General features: G+C 47.8%; 1 protein-coding gene across 1 annotated transcript in view; it reads right to left on the reverse strand.

Annotated features, from left to right (window-relative positions):
* Positions 1–26,053, reverse strand: part of Pknox2 (PBX/knotted 1 homeobox 2) — a 103,479-nt gene that overhangs the window by 54,381 nt on the left and 23,045 nt on the right. The window contains exon 3 of the mRNA XM_059266755.1: positions 16,414–16,553. Within this exon, the coding sequence (XP_059122738.1) occupies positions 16,414–16,553 (140 nt within the window). The remainder of the gene's footprint in view (positions 1–16,413; positions 16,554–26,053) is intronic.

The following is a 26,053-nucleotide window of genomic DNA, read 5'->3' on the forward strand; positions in this document are numbered from 1 at the left end:
AGCCCAGGCTCAGTGCCCATTTCTCCTAGAGCCCTGGGGTCCTTCCAAAGGGGAGAGTTAGTGAGAGCCCTTCCCAGATGGGACAGGATGATTACCAGAGGGTGGACTGAATGATGAGTGATAGAGATTTCTGGGTGGAAATAATCTAGAAGGACTGAAGTCACAGACAGGGTCAGCCTGCTCCAGAAGACACTAATTAATCTGTTGGCCAGAGGACTGGCTGAGGTGGGAAACTAAGGGTGGGTTGACAAGAGCTACTGCTTACCCTTACTGACATGTATGGCTGCCAGAGGCCTGCCTTCTTGGAAACTCTACCCAGGGGCTGGCATTGCGATGCTTTATTGCTAGTATCCCAGGCCAGAGAATACTGGGGTCACAGAGACAATATCCCAGAAGGCACTGCTCCAGGCTCTGGCTCTGCACTGGGTTCCAGTGACTTGTGCACCAGAGTTTCCCGCCTCTGCGTTCCTCTGTGCCCTTCAAATGACTGGCAGAACTCAACTTCACACACCATCTCTTCTGTGCAGATAGTCGATGGGTCTCTCTGACAACTGGGTTGTCTAGTCCTTTCAAAGTCATCACAGGACACGTTTGGGTTTCTCTCATGACTTCACTCACATTTCAGAGTGGGAAGCAGGGCAATTGGCAGCAAACACAGACTTTGGAGACAGACAGTGGTGTGATTGTTAATATTCTGATCCACCCCTAGAAGTCCTACCCCTTGGTGTCACCCTGAATCCTGACGTAAAAGCCTCATTCTAAGGAAAAACTCCCCTTCCTCTCTCCCTTTCTTATGCTTTTCCTCCCACGAAGTGCACACCTTTGACCTCTCTCTCTCTTCTTCTCTTTCTTCTCTCTCTTTCTCTCTTTCCCATCTTTCTCTTCATCTCTCTGTTATAATAACTCTCCATGTGGATGCAGCGTCTGGGTTGTGAATTACTGGTCGCTGCTGCTGTTGCCGCCATGCCCACGTGGCATTCATCTGCCCAGCATGTTTCCTTGCACACACGGGATACCCTCGGGATTCCTCCCCTCCCCAAAATAATTCATAACATTGGCGCCCAATGTTGCCAGGCAATCTCACTGCTTTCTCCTGCCCACTGGCAGTCTGAAGCACTCTAGGATCCTGTACCACCCGCCATTTTTCAGGCTGGAGCACCGCCGGGGAATTTCACCCTACTGGGTCAGTAAGATTCCCCTCTTCCCCTCTGGCCATTTTCCCACAAGTGAGGATTCGTTCATTTTGCTCCCTGGTACCATGTGTCTTTCAGGCTCTGAGCCCCTCAGTCCTCATCCCTATGCAATGGCATATGGAGGCTGCCTGTGCCCTCTCAGTTCCACAGCCCATAGCCTTGGTGACGACGGTTCATTGGCTATCTTGCACAGTTATCATTGGTCTTCGCTGACCCTCTGTGATGCTGGAGGTCAGTCCGCTGAGCCTTATACCTACTTCCTTTTCCGTCTTTCTTTCACAAAGTCTATTTCCTATGTGCGAATGGAAATGTATGATTGATCTGGCCATCTATATTTCTTTCTGACTGACTTTTTTTTTCCTTTTTTGACTTTTTGAGACAGGGTTTCTCTGTGTAACAGTCCTAGCTGTCCTAGGACTCTCTTTGTAGACCAGGCTGGCCTTGAACTCACAGAGATCTGCCTGCCTCTGCCTCCCAAGTGCTGGGATTAAAGGCATGCGCCACCACTGCCCGGCATGACTGACTTTTAAATGCTTCATTTTATCTCTTCCTTATCTGCTCAGTTTACTTTCAAAAAAAAAAAAAAAAAAAAGAACCAAACCACATGAACATGTGGTCAGGTGCTATATTTGATAGGGGTGAGCACATAATTAGGCAGTACCATCTTAAATAAGGGCAACCACATGGTCCAGCCATCAGTATGGAGGGAGGTTAGGGAATCGCCTCCCACCATGCATTGTTTCACCACTGTTTTATGGGCTGAGGAAAAGTCCTCCGGCCTTGGTCTGGTGTTCCCCAGCTGCCTCTCTCAGGCTCCAGCCGTCTGGGTGGGGGTAGAAGTTCAATCGATGCCTGCTGTTCCTCCACAGCCGGAGATGTGTGCACTCCCCTGCAGGGCATTAGCAGAACTACATACAGGTGATACCATTATATTAAGACTTTAAATTTCAGATTTTAACATTAATACAATTCTGATACACTTTGGGTCAAAAGCTCAGGATTTTAAATTTTCCTTGGCACTCATTACCTGCCTTTCCACAATTTGGATTCCAGTACTGATTGATAATACCAATTTATCTAAAACTTTTATTTTTTCCTTACTTGTCTATTCCTAAGGATGGTATTTTTTTCTCTCTCCTGGTCTTGGGACCCCTGTTTTTCCCAATTATTAAGACCATGGGCCAAAAGGCTCCAAATAAATTTATACATTTTAACTCCTGTCTCTAGTCTATATCTCAGCAGGGTAGCAGAAACATCGAAGCAGCAGTTGTGGACCACAACCTGCAGCGCTTTCCCTGCTACGGATGTCAGCAGAGATTCTTGTGGACCAGTCCAACCAATCGCAATTGTTCCCTGCCTCTACAGCCAGGTCAGATGACCACATGCCTGGGTTCCCTCCTTATCTTTAAATAGCCAGAGTCCCACTGACCACCTGTGCCCTGTTTCAGCTTGAAGCAGCTGAGGAGAATACATCGTTCTGTGCTCCCTGTTCCCAGGACAGGCTAGAGGGCTATGTTAGGGATGGAAACCCTGGCATACAGTCCACCAAGAGGATCCTTTTCCTTTTCTCAGAGGGTCCTTTTCTCAGAGTTGGGCTGCACCCTGACTCACAAGCTCCCTTTCTCCTGTTCTCATTCAGCCTTGGGATCTTTCCCCTGTCACTCTTCTTTGCCTTCTCAGGAGACAGATTAAGAAATAATTATTTCTGGGCTGGAGAGATGGCTCAGAGGTTAAGAGCACAGGCTGCTCTTCCAGAGGTCCAGAGTTCAATTCCCAGCAACCACATGATGGCTCACAACCATCTATAATGAGATCTGGTGCCCTCTTCTGGCATGCAGGCATACATGCAAGCAGAACACTGTATATATAATAAATAAATCTTAAAAAAAAAAAGAAATAATTATTTCTATATAAGTCATTCAGGATTATAATCTGGCTGTACTCAAAGATCAGAACTACAGCTACAGGGCCTTAAAAATGGTAAGACATTCAGATATCAGATATCACTGCCAACATCTTAAAGAATGTCTCTCCTTACTCAGGGTCTATTCAGGCTTAAGAATGTGAACCTCCCTGTCCTTGCTAACTTCGTTAAGCTGTAACTAACTGGGAAACCTGTATACTCAGATTTAAGTCATATATATGCTCTCAAAGTTATAAATACATCTAACAGATTTTGTTCTCCCAGTCCTTAAACACCTGTAGAGATATGAGAATATGGCATTTAATATAAAAGCCTTTTTGTGATAAAGAGACATGTCAGCTCCTGGCAGCATCCTGTATCTCCTCCAAGAAGATAGATGGCCGCAGAAGAATGTCCACCCAGAAGTTTATGGCAAGGCTGGCCACACAGCAAAAAGCTGAGATCCTGTCTAGACTATGAATAAATGGAACAATGGAGAACTGATTGCCCCATACTGCAAAGTCAAGATGGGTCATTCTCCCCAAATTTCTACTCCACAGAAAAGAATCTGTTAGAACTTCTGGACCTATCAGCTGAACAAGTGCTGCCTTTGGGGCTTCTGCCCCCAGTGACCACAGAGAGACTTGGGATTGCTGCCTAGATAGCTAGAAAGCTGTCTCACTTCTTAAATTTATTCTTCTCAGATCTGACGATGCTTGATGACTAGGGTATCAGTTTGACAGCCCCAATCCCAGGATTATATATATATATATATATATATATATATATATATATATATATATATATATATATAAATCTCCTATTACAGACAGGTATGCCTCATTCACAGACTTCATGGTACAGCAAAGACCAGTTTCAGGTATAACTCCAGAGGTTCAAAGTTCTAATACTGATAAGTGCAGCTTTGATAAATTGATAGAATTTTGACTACAAATAGTTTTTAAGAGTCCTTAAACGGATTTTTAACCCTTTTGCCATGATGTAAATTCATTCCAGCTGTCTTACAGATACTTATAGGTTCCTGGGAAAAGTTTTGCTACTGCATCAAGAAATCTGGTCTGATGAAAACTAACAATCTCCAGAGCCCATTTCTGACTCCACCTATTTTTCGAGCATATTTTGCAGATTCATTGTTCCCGCCTGACCTCCAGAGAAATAGCAGATGCCATGGCTTCTCTACTCCTGATTTGCTGTGCCGTTTCCCCCCAAGCTCCTGGAACACCACTGCTGCAACCTGCCTCCTCAGCTCCCTCAAGGAATGTTGCTGAGATTGTCTGCCGTGCGTGACTCCCAGTTCCCCCTCCCCACTTTGTCCCTTGCTAGCTTGAAGTAGCCTCGAGAACTTAGCACCCTTGTTCCCCAACTTGCTCCCATAACTCACCTCTTTTTATAATAATCAAAATGGAGGAATGTTAATATTCTGATCCGCCCCTGGAAATCCCACCCCTTGGTGACACCCTACATCCTGACATAAAAGCCTCATTCTAAGGAAAAACTCCTTCCCTTCCTCTCTCTCTTTTCCGCTTCTCCTCCCACAAGGAGCACACCCTCGACCTTTCTCTCTCTCTCTTCTCTCTCTTTCTGTCTCCCTCTTTCCTAACTTTCTCTTCATCTCTCTATTATAATAAACTCTCCATGTGGATGCAGCATCTGGGTTGTGAATTGCTGGCCACAGCCACCTCCGCCATGCCTGCATGGAGTGCGTCTGGCCAGCCCGCATCTGCCCAGCGTGTTTCCCTGCACTCACAGGATACCCTCGGGGGTTCCCCCTGCACAATAATCCATAGCAATGATGTTTGGGCACATTATAGAATGTCTCTGAGCCTCAGTTTCCACTTTTATATAACAGGGATAAATCCCTCCCATGCATAATTACATGAAGAAACACAGATAGTCTTTGGCGCTGAGTAAGCTATCAATTAATACTCGTTTTATCCCCCCCCTCCGGAGGTGTGTGGACTCCTTTATGCAAAGCAACAATGATACCATCCACTTCAATACATTAATTTTTCCCTTGTCTGCTGGTTCACTTGCCTGGAAAATGAGCCCATGTGCTAATTTCAACAGAGGCTCGGGAGGAGAAGAGAAAGAGATGGTGTGCCATTTTCAGAATGCAAGACCAACTTTCCTCCTTGTTTTGTTTCTTCCTCCCTCCCTCCCTCCCTCCCTCCCTCCCTCCCTCCCTCCCTCCCTCCCTTTGTTTCTTCCTTCCTCTTTGAAGGCACACGTGGAGGACAGAAGTCACCTTCTTCTTGATCTTCACTTTGGTCTTTGAGACACAATCTTTTTTTTTTTTAAGTTTTATTTATTTATTAAGTATACAGTGTTCTGTCTGCATGTATGTCTGCAGGCCAGAAGAGGGCACGAGATCTCATTACAGATGGTTGTGAGCCACCATGTGGTTGGTTGCTGGGAATTGAACTCAGGACCTCTGGAAGAGCAGTCAGTGCTCTTAACCTCTGAGCCATCTCTCCAGCCCGAGACACAATCTTTTGCTGAGCCTCACACTCATTATTTCAGCTAGGCTGGCTGATGACCAGCAGGCCCCGGAGACCTGCCTGTCACTCCATCCCAGCCCAGTGCTGGTGTTACAGCCATGCACCGCTACACCCGACTTTCGCATGGGAAGTCGAATAGCTGAATTCGGGTTCTCATGCTTCAGCATCAAGCACGTTACCCCACTGAGCCATCTCACCGGCCCAACATCATGCTTTTAACGTCCAGGAGCTCATTCTAGTTTTCTGATGTATTCTTACAAGCAGGTTATGTGTCAGGGACAATGTTTTCTGCTGTCCCTCTGATGGCAGTCACAATAGCTTCTTGGCAGTGGTGACTTCTGCTCTCTATGTTGCTTTTGAGTTACTGGGACAGGGTTTTGCTATGAACCCCAGGCTGATTTTGAATTTATGATGGAGCTCAGGCTGGCCTCAAACTCCAGCAATCTTCCTGTCTCAGTCTCCCAAGTGCTGGGCTTAAAGTCATGAGCCACCAGGCCCAGCCAAAATTTTCTTTTCTTTTTTTTTTTTTTGTTTTTGTTTTTGTTTTTTTTTTTTTCGAGACAGGGTTTGTTTGTGTAGCTTTGCGCCTTTCCTGGAACTCACTTGGTAGTCCAGGCTGGCCTCGAACTCACAGAGATCCGCCTGGCTCTGCCTCCCGAGTGCTGGGATTAAAGGCGTGCGCCACCACCGCCCGGCTTATTTTCTTTTAATCAAAGAAGTACCACCAGTAAGAATTCTTTGTTTCTCTATGACACTGATTTCATTCTGCTAACCACAGCTGCTGCACATGGAACCATCTTCCTTACTATGAGGTGAGCGACTTCTGTCTGTGACCAGATAACTTCCTAAATTCCCAATGAATGTGGAAACTGAGCATGGTACTGGCAGGCATCAATACAGCTCTGACCGCTGATGAATGGGAAGACAAATGAGGCAAGCAGTAACTACAGAGATGAGGCTGCTGAGACCCGAGCCTGAAGTGCTTTCTGGCTTAGAATCTGCCGTTACTGGGCAAGCTTGAGTCACATTTAGCCATCTGACAGCTTGTGGACACGGTTGCTGCAAGAGGACCTGCTTCTGCTGGGGTATGTGGGTGGGGAGGAGTGGAAGGTCTTCGAGTGGGGTGTGAAAAAAGGTGCATGTTCAGCCTCTACTTCTCCCTCACTTCAAAAGCACCAGATGGAGAGAACAGAGCAGGGTGGGGAGAACAAGCCAGAAGCCCCTGGTTGGATGTATTTTTACTTCAGGTGTGACGTTGAAAGCATGCAAGATTATTTTTAGTCCTGCCCAGTGGGCGGTATGTTCGCCTGGGTTGCCTTGGAGAGGACTTCTTCTTGTTACTAAATTGGAGCTGCATCTGTTAGGGTTCCTGGGCTGCAACCCAGCTCTCTTCCCTCAGGTGGGTGGACGATGAGTGAGGGACCCAGGCAGGCCATATCCTTTCATCTATGTGCACATTTGTGTAAATGCGCACACACACACACACACACACACACACACACACACACACACAGACAGAGACAGAGAGACAGAGACAGAGACAGAGAGAGAGAGAGAGAGAGAGAGAGAGAGAGAGAGAGAGAGAGAGAGCCTGGCACATAAAAAAATCAATATAAAATCTCAACAATGTAGATGTTAAATCTAGTCTACAAGAGCAAAAGATCTAAAAAAAGGAGAAGAAAGAAAGAAAAAGAAAAAGAAAGAAAGAAATCTAACATAGGACTTCTGCCCAGCCCCTTTGTGAAAAGCAGAGGTAACAGGCAAAACTGAAAAGAATCAGCTTTTCCTGAAATTAGGCAGGTAATGAGAGGCAGTCAGAGCTTCTATCCCGGTCACCAGAAATCCAGCGAGTTCACAAACAGGTCATATTGCAGGAGAGGACCGGGTTAGAGAAGGTAAGGGAGCTCCATCCACTTTACCTTGGTCATTGGCAGGGACTGGACACATATCCGCACATATTTGGTGGCACTTGTTGAATTATAAAGAGCTCTTATAACACACTTAACTGCAATCCACCCCTGCGCCCTTTACACACCCATTCTACTGATTAGCAAACTGACACATTGTGTGGTTGGATGATTTCATCAAGCTAATATGTGATTTGAAACTTATATCTGGATATTCAAACTCCAAATGCTGAACTCTTCTTTTTCTCCCATGTGGTAGTTTTGATTTTTTTTTTTTTACATTTATTTATTAGTTTATATGTGGCTGGGTGGGTACACATGGAAAGTCACAGAGAACAGCTTGCAGGGGTTGGTTCTCTCCTTCCACCATGTGGGATCTGAGGATTGAACTCAGGTCTTCAGGCTTGGCAGCAAGCACCTTTACCCACTCAGCTCTCTCACTGGTCCCCATGTGCTAGTTTTGAATCTCTTCATCCCTTTCTTTATTCCACTGTCCTTGAATGTTATGTATCTTGGATTCAGAAACCACGCTGTCCTGTGTACCCTTAAGCATCGAGACTTCTGCCGAGACAAAACATCTCTGCTTTATCAGCTAGGTTTCCATAAGTTCACCCTCTGCTAACAACACTTCTCTGTGTGGGGACAAGGCTTCAGCATTTACAGAGCCCAGTTTTTCTGATTGGATGTCTACTCTATGGAGTGGAATGGCCTTTCAGAAGATTTTGTCCAATGACAGAGTCAGAAGACCAAAGCCTTGCTCTATGTTCTTTTCACATAACCATGAAATGGATCAGTGTCTAACAAATGCAGAATGCCACCGGTTAAAGGAGGAGTGGGTTGGATTAGCTCAACCCTGGTAAGAAGCCATTGGAGGTAGAAGCCCTAAAGCTCCCGCACACCCTTTTCTTACTCTACCCCACCCCATTGGCCCTATCAGGGAGACCCAGTACTGGCTACTTCCCCTTTCGTGAAGAGGGACAGTGGAGTATGCTTCCTAGATGTAGCAACTGGTCACTGAGATCTCTGTGTACTGAACAGTGCATGTCTTTGGGCTTCTGGATTCCTGGGTCTCTTATCAGTGACTTACATCTTAATGGAGGTGTGGGCACAGTCTGTGGACAACTCAGCTCTATCTAGACGAAAACTGTGAGTGGTGAAGTATGGTGATATTTTATTTTGTACTAAAATGTTATTTGTATGTTAATAAATAAAGTTGCCCAGGGGTCAGAGCTATTAGCAAGCCATAGGAAAGCTGGGCGGTGGTGGCACATGCCTTTAATCCCAGCACTTGGTAGGCAGAGCTAGGTAGATCTCTGTGTGTTCAGGGATACAGCCAGCATTGGAGACACACGCCTTTAATCTCAATACCAACCATAGAAGACCTGGAGGTCTGTAAGACAGGCAGTGATGAGGTGGTCATGTGGTTGGGTTTACAACCAATGAGAAGGCAGAACCGAAAGTCTTTATAAAGACTTTAATACAGGAAGTAGCTCTCTTTCGGAGAGGTAGGACCACTGCAGGAGGAAGGGTAAGGTTTTAGCTCTTAGCTCTGACCTCTTGGCTTTCTTCTTTGCATTGATTCTGTGTTTCTTATTTAATAAGACGGTTGGTTACATCTACAGTGAAGGCTAACAGAACTAACCATCTCTGGGCATACTGTGAACACCACAGCTGCAGCCCGCTGGCCTGCTAGTAACCTGTGCAGAAGCTGAGCTTGGGCAGAGTGTCTTCAAAAGCTAGTGGGGAGGGGATAGAATAGGCTTTGTTGGAACCAGAGAAACTAGAGCATGGTGTCACTTCCCAGATAATGGCTCCAGAAGACTGGAACCCCTGATGACAGCCAATAGCTGAGATTTTCCTTCCCCTGCCAGCAAATCCAGCTACTTCAGAGAGCAGGGAATGGTCACAAGAGCTTCCAGCCCACAAAGCCCAGCCGAGGACACAGCCTGGAACATCTGTCCCTTGTACCTAGTACTTCAGAGGCCTTGGCCTAGAGCTCTGGTCCGGACTGCTTCTTTGGAATGGCTCCATTTCTGTCATGCCATTCTCTTGTGTTCTTATCCAACACATTCCATACATGACCAAGCACAGTGCCAGGGAAGACAGACAGTTAACCACTGGGGTCACTTAGTAGTAGCCAGAACACTCTTTGGTCACAGGGTGGACAAACTCCCTCAGCGACGCATCGTTAGGAAGTGGCGGTTCCCAGGGCGCTGGCCAGGAAGCGGCCGAAGAGGACAGTCACAACAGGATCCTTGCCCCCTTGTCTAGCCGGATCACAGGGACACTGACTTCCTAGCATCTCCCAGCCCAGCCCTGGAAGGGCAGCTTTGTTGATGCCATTCTCTGGGGATTTGCCTCCCTTGGGAAAAGCAGCGTGACTCTCCCACACTGAGCAGACACTGGGTACATTTTGGAGCCTTAACTATGGCCGAGTTTATATTTCAGCTCCTTCTTATGTCCATTCTCCTCCATCTCTGCACATTCCTTCTTTGCAATGCCTCTGGGACTCACTACGATGCTTTACATCACACGGCACACTAAATAAATGCTTAACTGAATAGCATTGTGAGAATCACTTGATTAGGAACCCCCTTCCCATCATCATAGCTCCTGCCCTTTACTTCCTAGGCCTGCTGACCCTGCTTGCTTCAATTTCCCAAAATGTCCCACAGAGCTGGCACCTACAGAGAGCACTTACCAACTGCCAGATGTGCATGTGTGTGTGTGTGTGTGTGTGTGTGTGTGTGTGTGTGTGTGTGTGTGAGCAGATTGTCCTCATGTGTAAGGCAGCCAGAGGGAGATGTCAGATGTCTCTACTTTCACTTCTCACCATTTTTTTTTGAGACGGGGTCTCTCACTGACCCTGGAGCCTAAACTGGCTGCCCAGTGAGTGCTCAGGATCCACCTGCCCAAACACCCCCATCACTATGGTTACAAATGAGCACCACCTCTCTCTCTCTCTCTCTCTCTCTCTCTCTCTCTCTCTCTCTCTCTCTCTCTTCTTTCTTTCTTTTTGATCCAAACTCAGGTCTCCACGTTTGAGCAGCAAGCAACTTATTCTCGAGCCTCTCTCCAGCACCTGCCCCCACTCAGGTTCTTTACTAAGCCTTTGCCTGTGCAAATCTAATCCTCAGGGCAGCCCTGATGAAAAGATAGTATTACGTTCACTCCCATTTACAGATGAGGAAGCTGGGACATGGAAAGACTTGGGGCCCAGTTGTGGAGCCCGAGTGTGAAGCAGCCAACTGCCAAGGCTGTGCTCCTAACCCTGAGGCCTACATCACCGCAGGCTTCAGACTGAGCAGGCCGAAGCCACACAGCTGGGCCAGTGCTTACGACCCTTCAGTCCCCTGAACACACGCTGCTCTCTGCACTGGGCATTGCCTAATGTTATGTAACTTTACCCTGGCTATTAGTGTTTTCTTTTCTCCAGTCGAGAAAATGGAGGCTCTGAGAGATTAACTCACCCAAGGTGACAAAGTTAGTTATCGCCACATCTATTTCTAGAACATTATTCTATTTCCCCTGCCTAGCACGGGTTGCTAGGCTGAATTTGCACCTCCAGCTAAAGGGACTGTCAGGATCAAGGCTTGGGATTCGGTGACCTTTAGGATGGTCTCATGGGAGTGATTGGAATGCTGCTCACTGTCCTGTTTCCTCCCTTCCCAGACAGGTGTGGATTTGAGAGGAACCCAGTCTGGATGCGACAGGAATGAGCACAATATACATAGCGCTTTAGGAATGCACCTTGCTTTATTGAGTGACAGCTGGACTGGGCACGGGATCTCAGGGGGTAGGGCGCACCTGGGTGGAAGCTCCCAGATAATTGGCTCATGGGATCTGGGGTTGATTTGAAGATAGACTCACATACGCAGTATGCAAAAGCCAAGATTCTAAGACAGGAGAAGAGAAAGAGGAGGTGAAAGAAGGGTTTAAAGCAGGACTTCTGGAGCGGCCATGAAGGAGCTCGCTCACTGGTAAGCCAGCAAAGGCTCTCGGACAAGGGTGGATGCTGAGAGCGGGCTTGCACAAGCAGAAAGAAAAGCACTGTATAGAATCCCCAAAGGAGAAAACTCTCTGCCTTGGGGTTCAGTTGGAGCGCCATGGTGCTTACACACTTAAACAGTTACACACTTATACAGTTACACACTTACACAGTTACACACTTACACAGCGTGCACTCCACCCTCGCACTTTCTGAAGCATTAAGTCATTAAAGACAGAACATTGAAAATCAAGATTCCAGTGTTAGACTTCAGAGGACAGAGCCAAGATAGGATCAAGGCCACTGAGGCTACTCCACAGAGTCTGCAGACGTAGGATTATCTCCCTGTCCCCACTTGTGAATGGGGACTGTGCATCGGTGACCTGGCTCCTTGTATGGGACTGTACTTCGTGCTGGCAAGACTGAGTCCCTGTGCATCTTTCCAACTCTGCCGTAGCCGTTTTGAGTGGGTCATGGAAGGAACATTTACATCACAGAACTTGGCAATGCTACAAATCATGCTCCTCGATTCTCCCCCCAGCCGATTGCCAGCACATCAGCCTAGGGCCATGGTGTGTTTATGGGGGTACTGTCTAACCTATTTCATTAGTCCCCTCCACGAGCATTTCAGCACCCTCATCGCCTAACCAGCTAAGGCTGGTTTGTGTACGGTGCTGGGGACAGAGCAATGATTAAGACAGACAGGGACTCAGCCCTGTCCTCACGGAGTTAACAGTCTAGCAAGTGGAGGGCACAGAGAAGTTAATCTAGATATTAATCCAACTAATTTAATTGTAACGACACAAAGGGATGCGGGGCAGAGAAGAGAAGCCACCCTCTCTGCCCGACCCTGCAGCTGCCCCTCTAGTGCCTTTTCATGGGGAAGCAAAGCACAGCCGCTTCACTATTTTCTTGCCACTCGGGCCTCCAACCCACATTTCTTTATCCCAGGTAACTTCGGTGCTGCCAGTGGGCACTGCTGTCAGGGGGGGTTCTTCTGGCCGTAGAGACAGCCAATGCCTTAGCTGAGCATGCTCGCAAAGTCACCCTCCTCCCCCACTCGCACCTGGCCAGCCTAGCTCCCTGCCACTCTTCTGCTCCCCAGGACATCACGGTTTCCATGGGAACCCACACACTTCAAAGGGGAGCGAAGGAGACTGGAGGGGAGGAGGGGGAGTGAAAGCTGGATTAACCTCACCCTCTTGGCCCCATCTCTGCTCTGCCTCCTAATCCCTTGGTCTCAAGCTGCACCTGACACCTGACCGCCGTTCAGCAGCGTGGCAGGTGGGGTGCTACAGTCCAAGTTACATTTGAACTTCCCCGGAAGGAGACATCGGAGTTGAGCTGGGGGCTGAGGAAACTGAGGACCATCCAAACCTAAAGCCTCCGACTCCACAGGCCTCCCCTCTTCCGATTCCCTCTCATCATTCATTGCTCCCGGGCCACAGACACAATTACCCGGGATGTGCATCCAATCATGGGATCTGCTTGGATTAGGCTGAAATCATTAATCTGAGCCGGAGCTCCTGGTTGCCTTGCTGATTAGCCCAGATGATGCTCTGGTATGATCCAATTAAAGACAAGTTCTGCTCGCCCCCTCCCCCAGCTTCCAGATCAGAAGGGAACCAATACATTTCATTAACACATCCTTATACACAAATAAAACCTTGGGGGCACTGGCAGGCTTCCTCCCCTTTGTCACACTGCCCCTCTGCCTGTCAGCAGGGGCTGTAGCAGGGAGCTTCCCCCATCTTCCTCCATCTATAATCCTGGAAGGGGCCACAGGAAGACTTCCAAAAAAGAAGTGCTGGGCACTAATCTGGAAGGAAAGGGCCTTGTTGTATTTATTGACATAAAATGTGGACTCCCTGATGTGCTTTGGAAAAACCACACTGCCCTGGGCAGGCAAATCTAATTAAAATGACCGACCCTACAGGAGGCTGGGCATCCAAGCAATGGCTGCAGAGAGGGCTGCAGGTACTCGTAGGAGAGATGTGAATGTCGGAGACAACTCTGGGACCCAGAGGCAATAGGACTGGAGAGCTAGGGAGCTGGGCAATGGGTAAAGGTGTTAGCTCCAACCTATCTGTGAGGAGCCAGTCAGCCATGTTTGCCTAGAAGTGCCTTTAGTGGGTCAGATGGCCACAGCCTTCCTTGGACAAAAGCTAAAGGTTCTTGTTGGGTTAGCCACCGAGAAGAAAAAGGGTGAGCAGGAAGAAGTGTTGAGTGAAGGAAGATCTGGGCCGGACTTCAAGTGGCATGGTGGACAGGTCTCAGGAGCAGTGAAGTCACCTCTCCTGCAGCTTGGCTCGGGCGCAGCAGGAGCCTGGAATCTTGAGAGGGACTTGGAGCCCATGGATGGGATGGCCTCGTCAAGTAGAACTCTGCTCTATGCCCGCCATGGCGCCCAGTGCTCACACGGGCTGCCTCATTAACTCTTATTAAATATGCTGCTTGAGTCTATCATGAACCTAAAGCTCAGGGAGAGGTAGGAGCAAGCCTGGGTTTCCAGAAACTTCCTATGTCTAGCAGATACCATGATTGGATGCACCATGGTAATTGTGTTTGTGGCCTAGGGGCAATACTGAGAACGGAAGGGAGACTGGTGGGGTGGGGGTGGGGGCTCTGTGTTTGAACCATGCATGCTCTTCTCAGCACACCCACCTTAGCCACCCTAATGGTTTCTCCCAAAGAGCACCTATTTTTTTTTATTTTAATATTTTATGTGTATTAATGTTTTGCCCACACTTCAAAGCTAGAAGAAGGCATTGGAAACTCTGGACTACAGACTATTGTGAGCTGCCATGTGGGTACTGAGAATCAATCTCAAGTCTTCTGGAAAAGCAGCTGGTGCTTTTAATGCCCGAGCCATGATCTCTCCATCCCGCAAAGATCCTCTTAATCAGAGGCACTCTCTATGATCCGTGCTTGATACACATCCCCTCCCTATGTTTCTGCGAAGATGCCTAGGATTAGCCTCTAACATGCACAGGAATCACCCAAGACCATGTGAATTTTACGTGTTGAATCCTGAGGTTTGGGTGGGCCCCTGGGCACTGCCTTTCTAATCAGCTCGCATATAATGTGATGCTGCTGGCCCATCGACCACATTTGGAGTAGCAATCTAAACAGAGCACTGTGAGTGTAAGCCTGAGCCATCAGGTCATTGGGTAGCTTTCAGAGGTCACATACTTCCTCTTCCTTCTCAAGCTGCTCATGCTCACAAAGGCACACACCTACAAGAGGTACCCAGGCTCACGTACAGGCAGCTGTGAAATCTTTCTTTTCACCCGCGGTTGCTCTGACCACTGGCTAATCCTGACCCTGTAACACAGCAAATTCTGTTTAGCCTGGAAGGGCTAGCCTACACATTTCTCCACCTGGTGGAGCCTCTTGCTCAGCCAATAAGATCAGCCACAAACACTGCCTCCCAAAGGAAATCTGCCCAGTTGCTCGGAGTATACAGTGGTGCCTTCTTATTTGCCTATCGATTGGGTCCTGGGGTGACAAGCACTTGTGTTTACCTTCCTACCTCACCCTGTTTCCCAGGAGTCTAACATAGTGCCTGCAATATTAATAGTAATGATTCAGTAGGAGAGTATGAAGCAGGGAGGGAGGGACGGAGGGAGGACACTCAGGGAGGCCAGTTTGTCCTCTCTGAGAGCTACCAATGCCAGTGACTGTGAACAGATCCCAGAATTCTCGGGGCAGAGCTCTGCATCCACAGGCAGTGGACCTGGCTTGGGAATTGCACAGGCAGGGACCAGGTACTTTTATTTTAATTTTTCTGCAGGGCCTAGGTGTTGGCATTAGAGGCAATCAGCTTACCTGAGTAACTAAAAATAATGCTGCCGATAATGATAATAACACCACTAATTACCACCATTACCATAAAGGCATTGTCTTTGGGGTGTGGGGGAAGGAAGGAATCAGTCTTTCTATGCATTTGTCTTCCTGTTTGCCTGTCTTGGGTGAATCATCCCCGTGTTACTTGCATTCGCTGTGATGTATACCCTGCCCGGGTACTCTACACTTGCTGGTGCATGGGAAAGTGTGAACTTGCAGAGGTGAATGTGAGCCAGAGCCCAGCCTCAACACCAAGTGCAGAATCGGGTATCTTTTCTTTATACCATGGGATCCTCACGAACAAATCTCATTCAGGCCCATTTTTAGATAACTCTACTGACTTCCCCAATCACACACACTAGAACTAGAGTTCCTTAAGGCAGACGGGTGTTTCCCTGAGCTTCACCCCCTTCCCATTCAGGATGCTGCCCTGGGTACATGGTGCAAGCAGAATGAGGTGAACAAGCTACCTGCTCTCAGCAAACTCTCACTTTGGGGAAGTACCGGGACCCACACAGTCACACACAACATCTACTACAAGGCAGCACGGATCAGAGTGTGGCCAAGGAACAGCTGCATCAAGTTTATTGGCATGCTGACAAAGACAACTCACATCCCTCTTCTTGTTAACTGAGCAGCTGATCCAGCCTGTCCGAGCCTGCAGCCCAGGACTATGTGTTTTAATAAGCTCTCCCTGTTTGCATGCACACAGTTTATTCACTACCAAGTTGTAGGTGGTGCAACTAGATGATTGTTGGAGTGAAGGTAATGAGGATCATGGTGAAGAGAGGGTTTGGTTGGCTGAACTGAGGGTTTCTGATGTTCAGTAGGGCCCATCTTCCCACCTGAGATGGGAAGGGAGTCTTCATGGCTGACACTGCCCAGCCTTTCCTATCTCTCACAGATAGTTCCTGCAAGCTGAAGCAAACCCGCAGTGGCCAGCTAGGGGGTAAGTGGATTCGGAATCAAGGGATGCTCAGGCAAGCTGCTGTTGGCCATCACTGCTGGTGACCTGCATTTTCCTATCTCACCTAAGCCTGGCTGGAGAGTCCCCTACCTGTACACAGCTCGCTTATCAGCCTCCAGCTGGGCCTGGGGATCAATGGGGGCACTGGGCACAGGCGTGCTGGCAGTAGCTGAGGGTGCTGAGATGTGGACAGCCTGGGCCTTGGAAGGTGGCTGGGTGGTTGCTGTCATCTGCAGAGAGAAGAAAGAGGAAGGCAGATTAGGCGGAGTGAGAGGACTTCCTTGGTCTGTGCTGTCCCTGGAGGAGAGAGTGTGGGCAACAGAGCCGGACGTACGTGATGTGTATCCTTATGTATTTGCTGCAGCAGACAGTAAAGCAGTCTTCTCATTTTCTTTAAATGAGTATGTTCTAGAAATCAACTTAGTAACCAGAGAATGGATGCCCAACACACTTTGAAAACAGAAATTATTTTATTTTACTGAGACAGGATCTCTTGTAGCCCAAGCTTAAAACTTGATCTGCTGCTGAGGCTCATCTTGAACGAGTAAACTTCCTGTCTCCATTTCCCAAATACTGGGATGACAGGTGTGGCTACTGTGTCTTAACCTGAGAAATAGTTCTTACTGCAAATGCTGGGATTTTAGCCCAGGAGTGAAAACAAACAAACAAAAAACCCAAACCACAATGCAATAAACTATTAAATTATGTTTATCTTTTGTGTCTGAGTGGTTTTGTGTATGAGTGTATGTATGCATGTTTGCCACGTGCATGTCTGAATATGGCAGTGGGTCCCCTGAAACTAGAGTCAAAGATGGTTGTGAGCCACCATGTGGGTGCTGGGAACCGAACCCAAGTTCTCTGCAAGAGTACCAAGTGCTGTTAACCACTGAGCCACCTCTTCAGCTCCTGTTTATGAGTCTTTTGAATAGTAATGAGTTTGATTAGATAACTTTAAAAAGCCGGGAAAAAGAGGCTGAATATTTTTCATTTGGACAGTTTTATTTTTCCCTTTTAATGCAAGCCAAGAGGTAATTCTTCCAGTAGTTTTGACAGCTGAATGAATGGCTCTCCAAATCTGGCTTATATGGCCACCTGACGATGAGGTTTGTAATGGACAATGAACTGATGTCTGCTCTTGGTCATAGCAACAACTGTAGAGAAGCAGTTCTCATAGCATGTCATAGAATTTTGAAGGTGTCCCAAGGCCAACAATTTTTACACCAACTATACCAATTCCTTTTAATATAATATATTGAATTTTCTGACTAAATATCATGTAAAGAAATGGTCCAATATCTCTAAAATTTTTGAAAAATTATAACAGGATTTAATTCTTTTGTATTATATTCTCTTAGTTAGACCTCTAGAATGGGGCCATGTCAACACATCTGTATTGTTCTCCTCCATCTGCCTATCCTTGACACCATGACAGCCCTTAATACACTGTTCTTGGGCAGAACATCCATCTGTCTCCGCCTCTAATGCCTTATTCACCACCACATTGAACTCAATTGACCACACTTAAATAAAAATGACTGAGGTTTGACAAAAAACATCTGTCAAGAGAAAGTCAATGAACAAATGAATGAATATTCAGAATCAGGTATTTCACAGCTTGGGGGTTCATGATAGGATCTATGTCTGTGCTTTATAGAGAGGTATTTTGTGATTGCCATGTGGATATCCCTAGGACATTGGCAGATCTTGTTTTTCCTACTTATATCTCTGCTCAGTGCCACCTTTTAAAGACAAATCTAGTCCCCCTCACCCTACTGGCCCCTTACTTTATTCTTCCTGGATATTCCTCACCATGACCGTAAGCTATATGTATATTTGATTGTTTTCTCCACACTCCTCTCTAAAGCTCGAGGAGGGCTCATAACAGTTGTATTCTATCACTAGAAGGTATTAAATACATGTTGAATCCGTGGATTAATGAATGGCAGAGGATAAATGAGATGCTGTAAATGAGGCACTGTGTTTTACTATACCGTATCATTTTTGCCATCCCTGCCCACTACGGGCTACACGTGCAAACTCGTGGCAGAACAGGCTTGGTAGAACACACAGTGCCTCGAAGCCAGTAGACAATTGCTTGTCCCTTTATTAGCCTTTGACCTCAGACAAATCCCTTCAATTGCCTAAGCTCCTGTTTTCTCATCAGTATGCATTCAGGATTGGTGGTCTTTAAAGAGGTGCACATGAATGAAGAGTGAGGCAAATATTGTACTAGACTTCACGACGCAGAACAAGGACACGGTGAAAACGGTGGTCCTTTTCACACTGATCTGGGCTGGATTCTCTCATCCCTCACTCACTAATGGACATGTCTGCAGGTGCTTCCAGAATTCCTGCCACATAAGAGGCACTGCGCTATGCTCTGGGCTTACAAAGAACAGTGCCTGGCAGCATGGAGAATTTGGCAAGATCATTAAACTGGCAGATGAGGAAAATACAGTGTAATTCTCCTGGGCAACACATCTCCCACTGTATGTGGCCTGGTGGACAATTGCATGGACTGTGAACAGTACCTCACAGATAACAATTAAAGAACGGATGTCAGCATCTGGGAAGTTTCTAGGCAAAGGCCACATGCTTCTTTCTTCTGGTTATCTTTTATTTATTTATTTATTTATTTTTTATTTTTTTTAAAGATTTTTCTTGGTGATGTAAAGGCTGTCTGAGGAAATGCTCAACAAATTTGTGAATGATGAGAAACTTGGACCCGAAAGGTCTTTATAGATTTGGACAATAGGGCAAATCTAATAAGATTATTTTTTATCTAATAAGTTAAAATTGAACATTTCTAAAAATAAAACACAATCAATAATGTAAGTGCAGAACAGGGGATACAGGGTTAGTATCAATGCATTAGCTGATGGCTAGCTCGATACAGCCAAGGTGTAATGTATCTGTGCGCAACAAACAAGCAAATCCCAACATGAAGTAATGCTATGTGAGGATGTACTAATGAAACCGAGTGCACAGAGAGAGCGGGTCAGGATCCTGCTTCCCCTCGGATTAAACAAGCAAATCCCAACATGAAGTAATGCTATGTGAGGATGCAATAATGAAACCAAGAGTGAGCGGGTCAGGATCCTGCTTCCCCTCGGGTTAAACAAGTCCATGAGGGCACATTCAGAGGACAACTGTCCAGCATGGTGAAGGGTTTCTGTAGTTTTTTGGGTGAAGGGTACCTGAAGGAACCTAGACTGTGAAAGCGTGGTCTGGTAAGCAGGGGAAGTGGGGAGCCATGAGATCCCCTTTCAATATCTGAATGAGGGGAGTATAATGAAAGACGAGAGTTGTAGAAGGTACTCTAGTCATAAAGCAAGCACAACTACATCAACACAGCTCCTCGGAGGGCAAAATATCAATGCACTGGGACCCTCTGCTGTGCCCACTACGTAAATTGTCTGGTGTCCTTGAAGGAATCCACAGAGGCCTCTACTAAGATGAGCTTCTAGAACAGAGAAGGGTGAGGGAGGTGCTCCTCTGCCCGACTGGGGAAAGGCAGTGCCAAGGCCCTGATGGGATAAAGATGAATGCTTAGAATAAAAATTAAATCAAAATCGGTCATTTGCAGACCTCCCGAGAGACCCTGAGAGGCTGTTAGAGGGTGGGAGAGATCAGAGCTGGTTTGAGAAGGAGGATGACTCAAATTTATGTGGCTCATGGGGGCCAATCCAGCCAAGTCTGCATTTCTTTCGGGTTTGGAGGATGAATGTTTATTTCCAAACAGGTTTCTTCTGCTAGCCATTTCCAAAGACCCAGAATTCTAATAGGAGCAGCCACTGTTCACAAGGTCAGAGACCCTACAGGGATATGGGGGTAATTTGACATCCATTTTAGGGGCAGCAAAGTCTAAAGAGTGGAGGCAGGGGAAGGAGCTGGGTGAACCTGGGCAGGGCAAGGCTGTTAAATGGCCTCACGGAACCGCCTGTGAAAACCAATGGTTGAAGTTTCCGGGAATTTTGCAAACCGGTTGACGTTTGGGTGTCTTGAAATTGGCCACAGTGGGAGCACTTACAGCAAGGAAACTGGTGAACAGTGCAAATCAGGGCTGAACCCTCCTCCCCAAGCCCTGCCCCCAAAGCCAACTGTTAGTTATTAACCAGCACACCACTAATTCCAGGGTACTCCCGAAGTGACTTCCTTCCATTCTCCTTGGTCTGACATGGGAAGAAACTAGTCTTAACATATCCACAAGGCCATTCAGTACATTCACAGCTGGTCTCAAACGGCCACTCCAGACCCCAGTGTGGCGTTTCCTTTAAGGAAATTCTACCCATGTGGCTCACTGTGGACGAGGTGGGGGATGGCACTAACGCAAATAGGCACCACGGTCCCTTTAAAAGTAGAAGAAGCTAGGGTACAGAGGAGGAGGAAGGCAGAGTTAAGTAATGCCTGAGAGCAGACTAGGAGATCAGAACAGGCCTTAGCAAATGAAGCAGCATGAACCAGGCCCGGGGTTCTCAGCGACACGTTTTGCTGCAAATCTCCTTACATTATTGTACTTCCTAACGCAGGAGAAATACCTGCTCCACAAACTGTGAGGAGTAATCAAGAGGACAAGATCACGTCTAGTGGACAGGGCAAGACAGTGTTGGCTCTGGGGAGGCCCATCTATGTGCTTCTTGCCTCTTGTCTTGGCTGTGGGTCCTTCTTGGAGTGAAGTCTCTGGGGCCAGAACCTGCCTGCTCCCCTTTCTTGGATGTGATAATCACCAAGCTTCTCGGTGTCCCCAGGATGAAACCAGCCCAGCCCAAATCCCAGAGATCAAGGACCCCTGTCCCAATTATTCTCTTTCTCCCCCTCCCCCTCCCCTCCCCCTCCCCTTCCTCCTTCCTTTTGGTATGTGTTGGATGTTTGTGTACCACATGCATGCCTGGTGTCCACAGAGACCAGAAGAGGGAGGGTGTCAGACATCCTGGAGCTGGAGTTACAGACAGTTGGGAGCTGCCATGTGGGTGATGGGAATCAAACCTAGCTCCTCTGGAATAGCAAAAAGACAGCCTCTGAGCCATGTCTTCAGCTTCCTTGTCCCAGTTCTCACGTGACATTTCCTCTCTCCCTCCTATAAATGAGGAGAGTTGAGGCTCACGAAATACATGAATCGATGTCCAATATCTAGGGGAGCTAAGAGATGCAACCATTCTGGCAGTCTTGCTTCATACCAGGAGGAGTAGCAGCATTTCTGGGTGGAGGTAAGAGAGACCAGAAAGTGTCACTCTCGCTGCCCTCACTAGTACTAGTGACCGGTTGTAGGGGGAGCAGCCAGCGCCCATCAGCATCTACCTGAATAATAAAAGGGTGCAGCAGGCTTTCATGCTGAACGGCAATCCTGTGCAGGTCCTCAGCCCGTTTTACAGACAAGAAAACAGACATCCATGCAGCTGAAGAAACTCCTGGAGACTCTATTGTCTGTGTCTGTCACTCAACAATCCTCTCACACAGAATTTCAAGTCAATTCCCCCAACAATAATTGTGCTGAAAACACTTCTGACAGGTGGGACCTAAGCAGAGAAATGTGGAGGGCTTATTGGCCTGAAGTAGCCTAGTGCTGTGTTGATTTTTCTCTTGGAGGTCACAGAGGGACGGGGCCCCCAGAGACCCTGAGCTAGAGAAAAACGCTGAAGGCTAGGGGCTTCAACCCTGAGCTCCAAATTGCAGTCAACTGCTATTTCTTACCAGCATCCACTGGGAATTCTGCTCTGATACTCACAGAGGTGGAAGCGGGTAGCCTTGAGTAGAGAACCGCAGCAAAGTCTTCCTAGCATGCTAGAAAGGCACTGTGCACAGGGGGAGAGCAGGGGTCCTGGCATCACATAAAAGTAGTTTTGAATCTCATCCTTGAGCTGACTGCTGGCCAACTTTGCATATGTAACTTTCCCTTCTGATGCTTTATCCAAGGAACAGGAGTGATGTTTCCTACCTCCATCCCTGCTGAGAGGGCAGCTGTCCCTTTGTGGTGCTGACAGAGACATCCCGGAGTGAGCAGGACACCTGCTCTGTGCTTGCGTGGCCTGGTAGCACAGTTTCAATCATCTGCCAGCTTGTCTCGCTCTCCTGTCAGACTGGGGGATGCGTGATGGCAGTGGCCAGGTCTTGCCTGTTCATATTGTAGTCCCACTGTCCAACACAGTGGCCATCCAAACTCTATGGAATGTAGGAGTGACCAGTGCGGAGCCGCTAGAATTTCCCATCATGCACTGCTACCTTTCTAGCTGACCCCCAATGCCTTAGGTCATAACAGGGAAGCCTACAGTCTCTGACCACATGCTGATTGGAGCAATGGGCACTCTGCCAAGATCTGGAGCTAATGGATCTCGGCAGGATGTGCCGAGGTGGGTATCTCCTTTACATCTGGTTCTGTCTGCCTGTGAGACTTGGGCAAATTCTTCAACCTTTCTGATCCCTGTCTATAAAATGGGAATACTTCTTTATACCTATGGTTAAAGGTTGTTAGAATGAAATGAGATAATGCATGGCAAAGCAGCTGGAACTTAATAAGCCTCACATGGCATTTGCTGTTAATATAATTTTTGTATCATAAATCATGCACCCCACTAGCTGGCCGCCTCTGTTCTCCTCTGTGGGTCTGCCCTGGGGTACCGTAACATTGGGGTGCCTCTGCCAAAAGAACTGACTCTGTAATACTCCCAGGGAAGTGGGGCAAGTATGGGCTTAGGAACAGGAAGTAGGGGCATGAACAGGATGACAGAAACAGACACTACCAATCATCAGCTGTCCCCTTGAGCAGGTGACTCAGTTCCGTTGAGTCCCAGTTGCCCTCCCAGTTGAACAGAGTGAATACTCTCTCTCCCCCATTTCCACCAGGAGGCCACACAGAAGCATGGCAAAGAATGGGTGCTCAGCTAACTGCTTCACAACACTTTCTGGGATTATTTGCAGTGCTGGGCATGGAACGCAGGGCCTTGTGCACGCTAGGCAAGTGATTTAACCATGAGGTGCAGTCTTGGGCTGCTAAGCACTGTTGACGCTTTCTTTTGCCCATCTTCTCTCAATCCATGCCCCTCCTCTGCCATACTCTTCTGAGAGGTCCCAGGGTCCACATTTCTTGGATTTCCTTGCCACATACAGTATTGTTCTTATGAGTCTTCTTCGGTCATGTATCTCTTTCAGGTTGCTTGCTATAAGCCTTGATTGACCCATATCTGTACCTTCTCAGCACAGACACTTCTAAGACATTCCCCACCCCCTCCCAAGTCCTAGACCTGACAGGAGAAAGTCAGGATGAACAGTCCTAAAGGAGAGATTCTGGGTGGGTCTGGCCCACCAAGGGCTTCAAAGGTTTCAGCCAGCAACTGGCACTCCCTCTGGTGTAGGAAAAAAGCCAGCATGGGTTCATTTTCCTAGTACCCAGAAGACAGTCCCAAAGTCCTGTCTGAGAGAGGGTCATTGCTGGAAGCCATTTGGTAAATATCAGCTTTGGGCAGAACAGGTGGGAGGCAGCATGGGGCATGGCCAGTGTTAGAGAGGGAAACAATGGTCTCAGAGTGCTCAAAGCTGGGGCCTGTTCATTGAATCCCAGCAAGGGGGACCAGCAATCTTCCCCATGCTCTCGCCCCTCACACCCCAATGCTCCGAGCTGCCCACACATGTCTGATGATTCCCACGGCTGCCTCTGTAGGAAGCATCCCCACTCCATCTCTAGAACTGGAGTCCTAACTTTTCCAAGAATCCATTCTTTTCTCCCCACTCCGCAGGATCAGGTAGCCTTGGCCTCTGACTCAACATCTGCGCACTTCGGAGGCATCTCCATGGGTGAATGGGTTTCCCAGCTCTAATGTGTTGTTAAATGACTGAATGATGGAGAGAATGAGTAAGTGATAGGTAAAAGGCTCTGGACAAACAAGATGCTACAGAGAGCTCCTCAAAATATCTGCAGTTGCCCTAGGAAGGGGAAGCAGCAATGGAATCAGGGCAGCACCTGGCCACCTGGCGATGTGTGTGTGTGTGTGTGTGTGTGTGTGTGTGTGTGTGTGTGTGTACTGGGACAAAGGCCTGAGTCTCCTCCACCAGGATCCCTGGGTCAGCTAGCCAGACAAGTCCACAGAAGAGTTAGGATGCTGTGAAATGGGGGGGTGGGGGGGTGGTGTATTTTGGCTAATTAAATAATTACACACGGCTTTGTAGGCAGTGGTTTACAAAGTTGCGTCTTATCAGTTACTGCCCCCCCCAAACCCCCGCCTCACAACTGCATACCTGGGGTATCAGTGACAGGAAGCTGTAACGGAGGCCAGGAAAGGGATAGAAACCCCGTCTCATGCTTCTCAGCTTTGTACAGTTTTGAGGGATGTGACCACTCCCCTCCTCCCATTCATTTCCACAGGATCCTTCACTTCTGTCATAGTCCCAAGCCAGCCAGTGATTTCCAATAGACCCTTTAGGGAGCCTACTAACATCGTCTGATTGTGTGCATGTGTCTATCCATGTGTGTGTGTGTGTGTGTGTGTGTGTGTGTGTGTGTGTGTGTTCTTAGCTGGAAAAACATATCTGATATGCCTATTGTGTTCCTAATAAAAAAGTAATTAAAGTTCAATCCCATCTGGGCCATGGAGATGTGCAGAAGATGCAGTGAGGAATCAAGCCAGAGCCTGGCTGTGCAGACGCGGAGAAACCCCACCCCAGGTTCACACTACAGTGTTCACAGGTTACAAGGCAAGAAGGGCAGAAGTAAGCACGACCCCCATCCGGACGGGGACTCTAATTCCACACCTCCCACACAGAGCACACAGCTGGCAAGGCCTGCAGGAAGCACTCGACATTTGTTAAAAAGGTGAGTGAATGGAAGAGATCGTTACCGAAATGACTCGCCTGGATTTGTGTGATAAAGAGCAGCATGGCGAGGGTCACAGCCAGGATTCCTGAATGTCTGCTATGGCGAGTCATCTACTCTCCAGACCACCAACTCCAAGGGCAACAGGAGTCCTGGTGTCTTACTCACCTAGCCCCTCCTGCTAGTCCTCAGGGACTCAGAATCTTTTCAAAGGTGGCACAGGAAAGGACACACATGCAAAGTGTTCCTCAGCCCTGCTGCTGACTTGGATCACCTGTTCCCTGATTTATTTTAGGCTTTGCATCCTTGGGCTGCTAACTATTTTTGTAGCTGTTTAGGGCACTTGTCCTGTTTGACAACAAGAAGTTAGACAATAAGATCTCCACTTCTGGGAACTACAGGAACTGAGGTAGTACCTTAATCAAAGGCAAAAGCTAGAGCTGGTCCTGAGCATGCTTCATGACAGGCTTTCTAGTCCTGGGGCCAGTCCATCATCTCCTATGCAGGGGCCGAGAGGGCCCAGTCAGACCTGGAGTTTGCTCTTGCCTTCATGCAATGAAGAATCCAGGTCTAAAGACATGGGTGGCCCAGGCAGGCAGGGAAAAAGGTCACTGAATATAAAGGGGAGAAAGGCCCACAACAAAATAAAAGAAAGAGAAGAATCTGTTTTGATGAGTCCAATCGAGGGAAGATGGGTCTCCCATATGGTCCCTGGGGTGTTGCCCCCAGGGGCAGAGGGAACTGTCAATCATAGCTACAGAAAAGGCTTAGGGGAACTTTCAAAGCAGATGAATTAACTCTATGCTGCAAAGTGAATGTGTTTCACAGGCAGCTGAGCAGAGGACTCGGCAAGGCAGGGGGCTCCAGGCCTTAAAGAGATGAGAGGGATGTAAAGGAGTGTGACAACATTTGAACCCGCTTGCCCCG

This window comes from Peromyscus eremicus, chromosome 7 (genome assembly GCF_949786415.1).
Source record: "Peromyscus eremicus chromosome 7, PerEre_H2_v1, whole genome shotgun sequence".
NCBI classification, from domain to species: Eukaryota; Metazoa; Chordata; class Mammalia; order Rodentia; family Cricetidae; genus Peromyscus; species Peromyscus eremicus.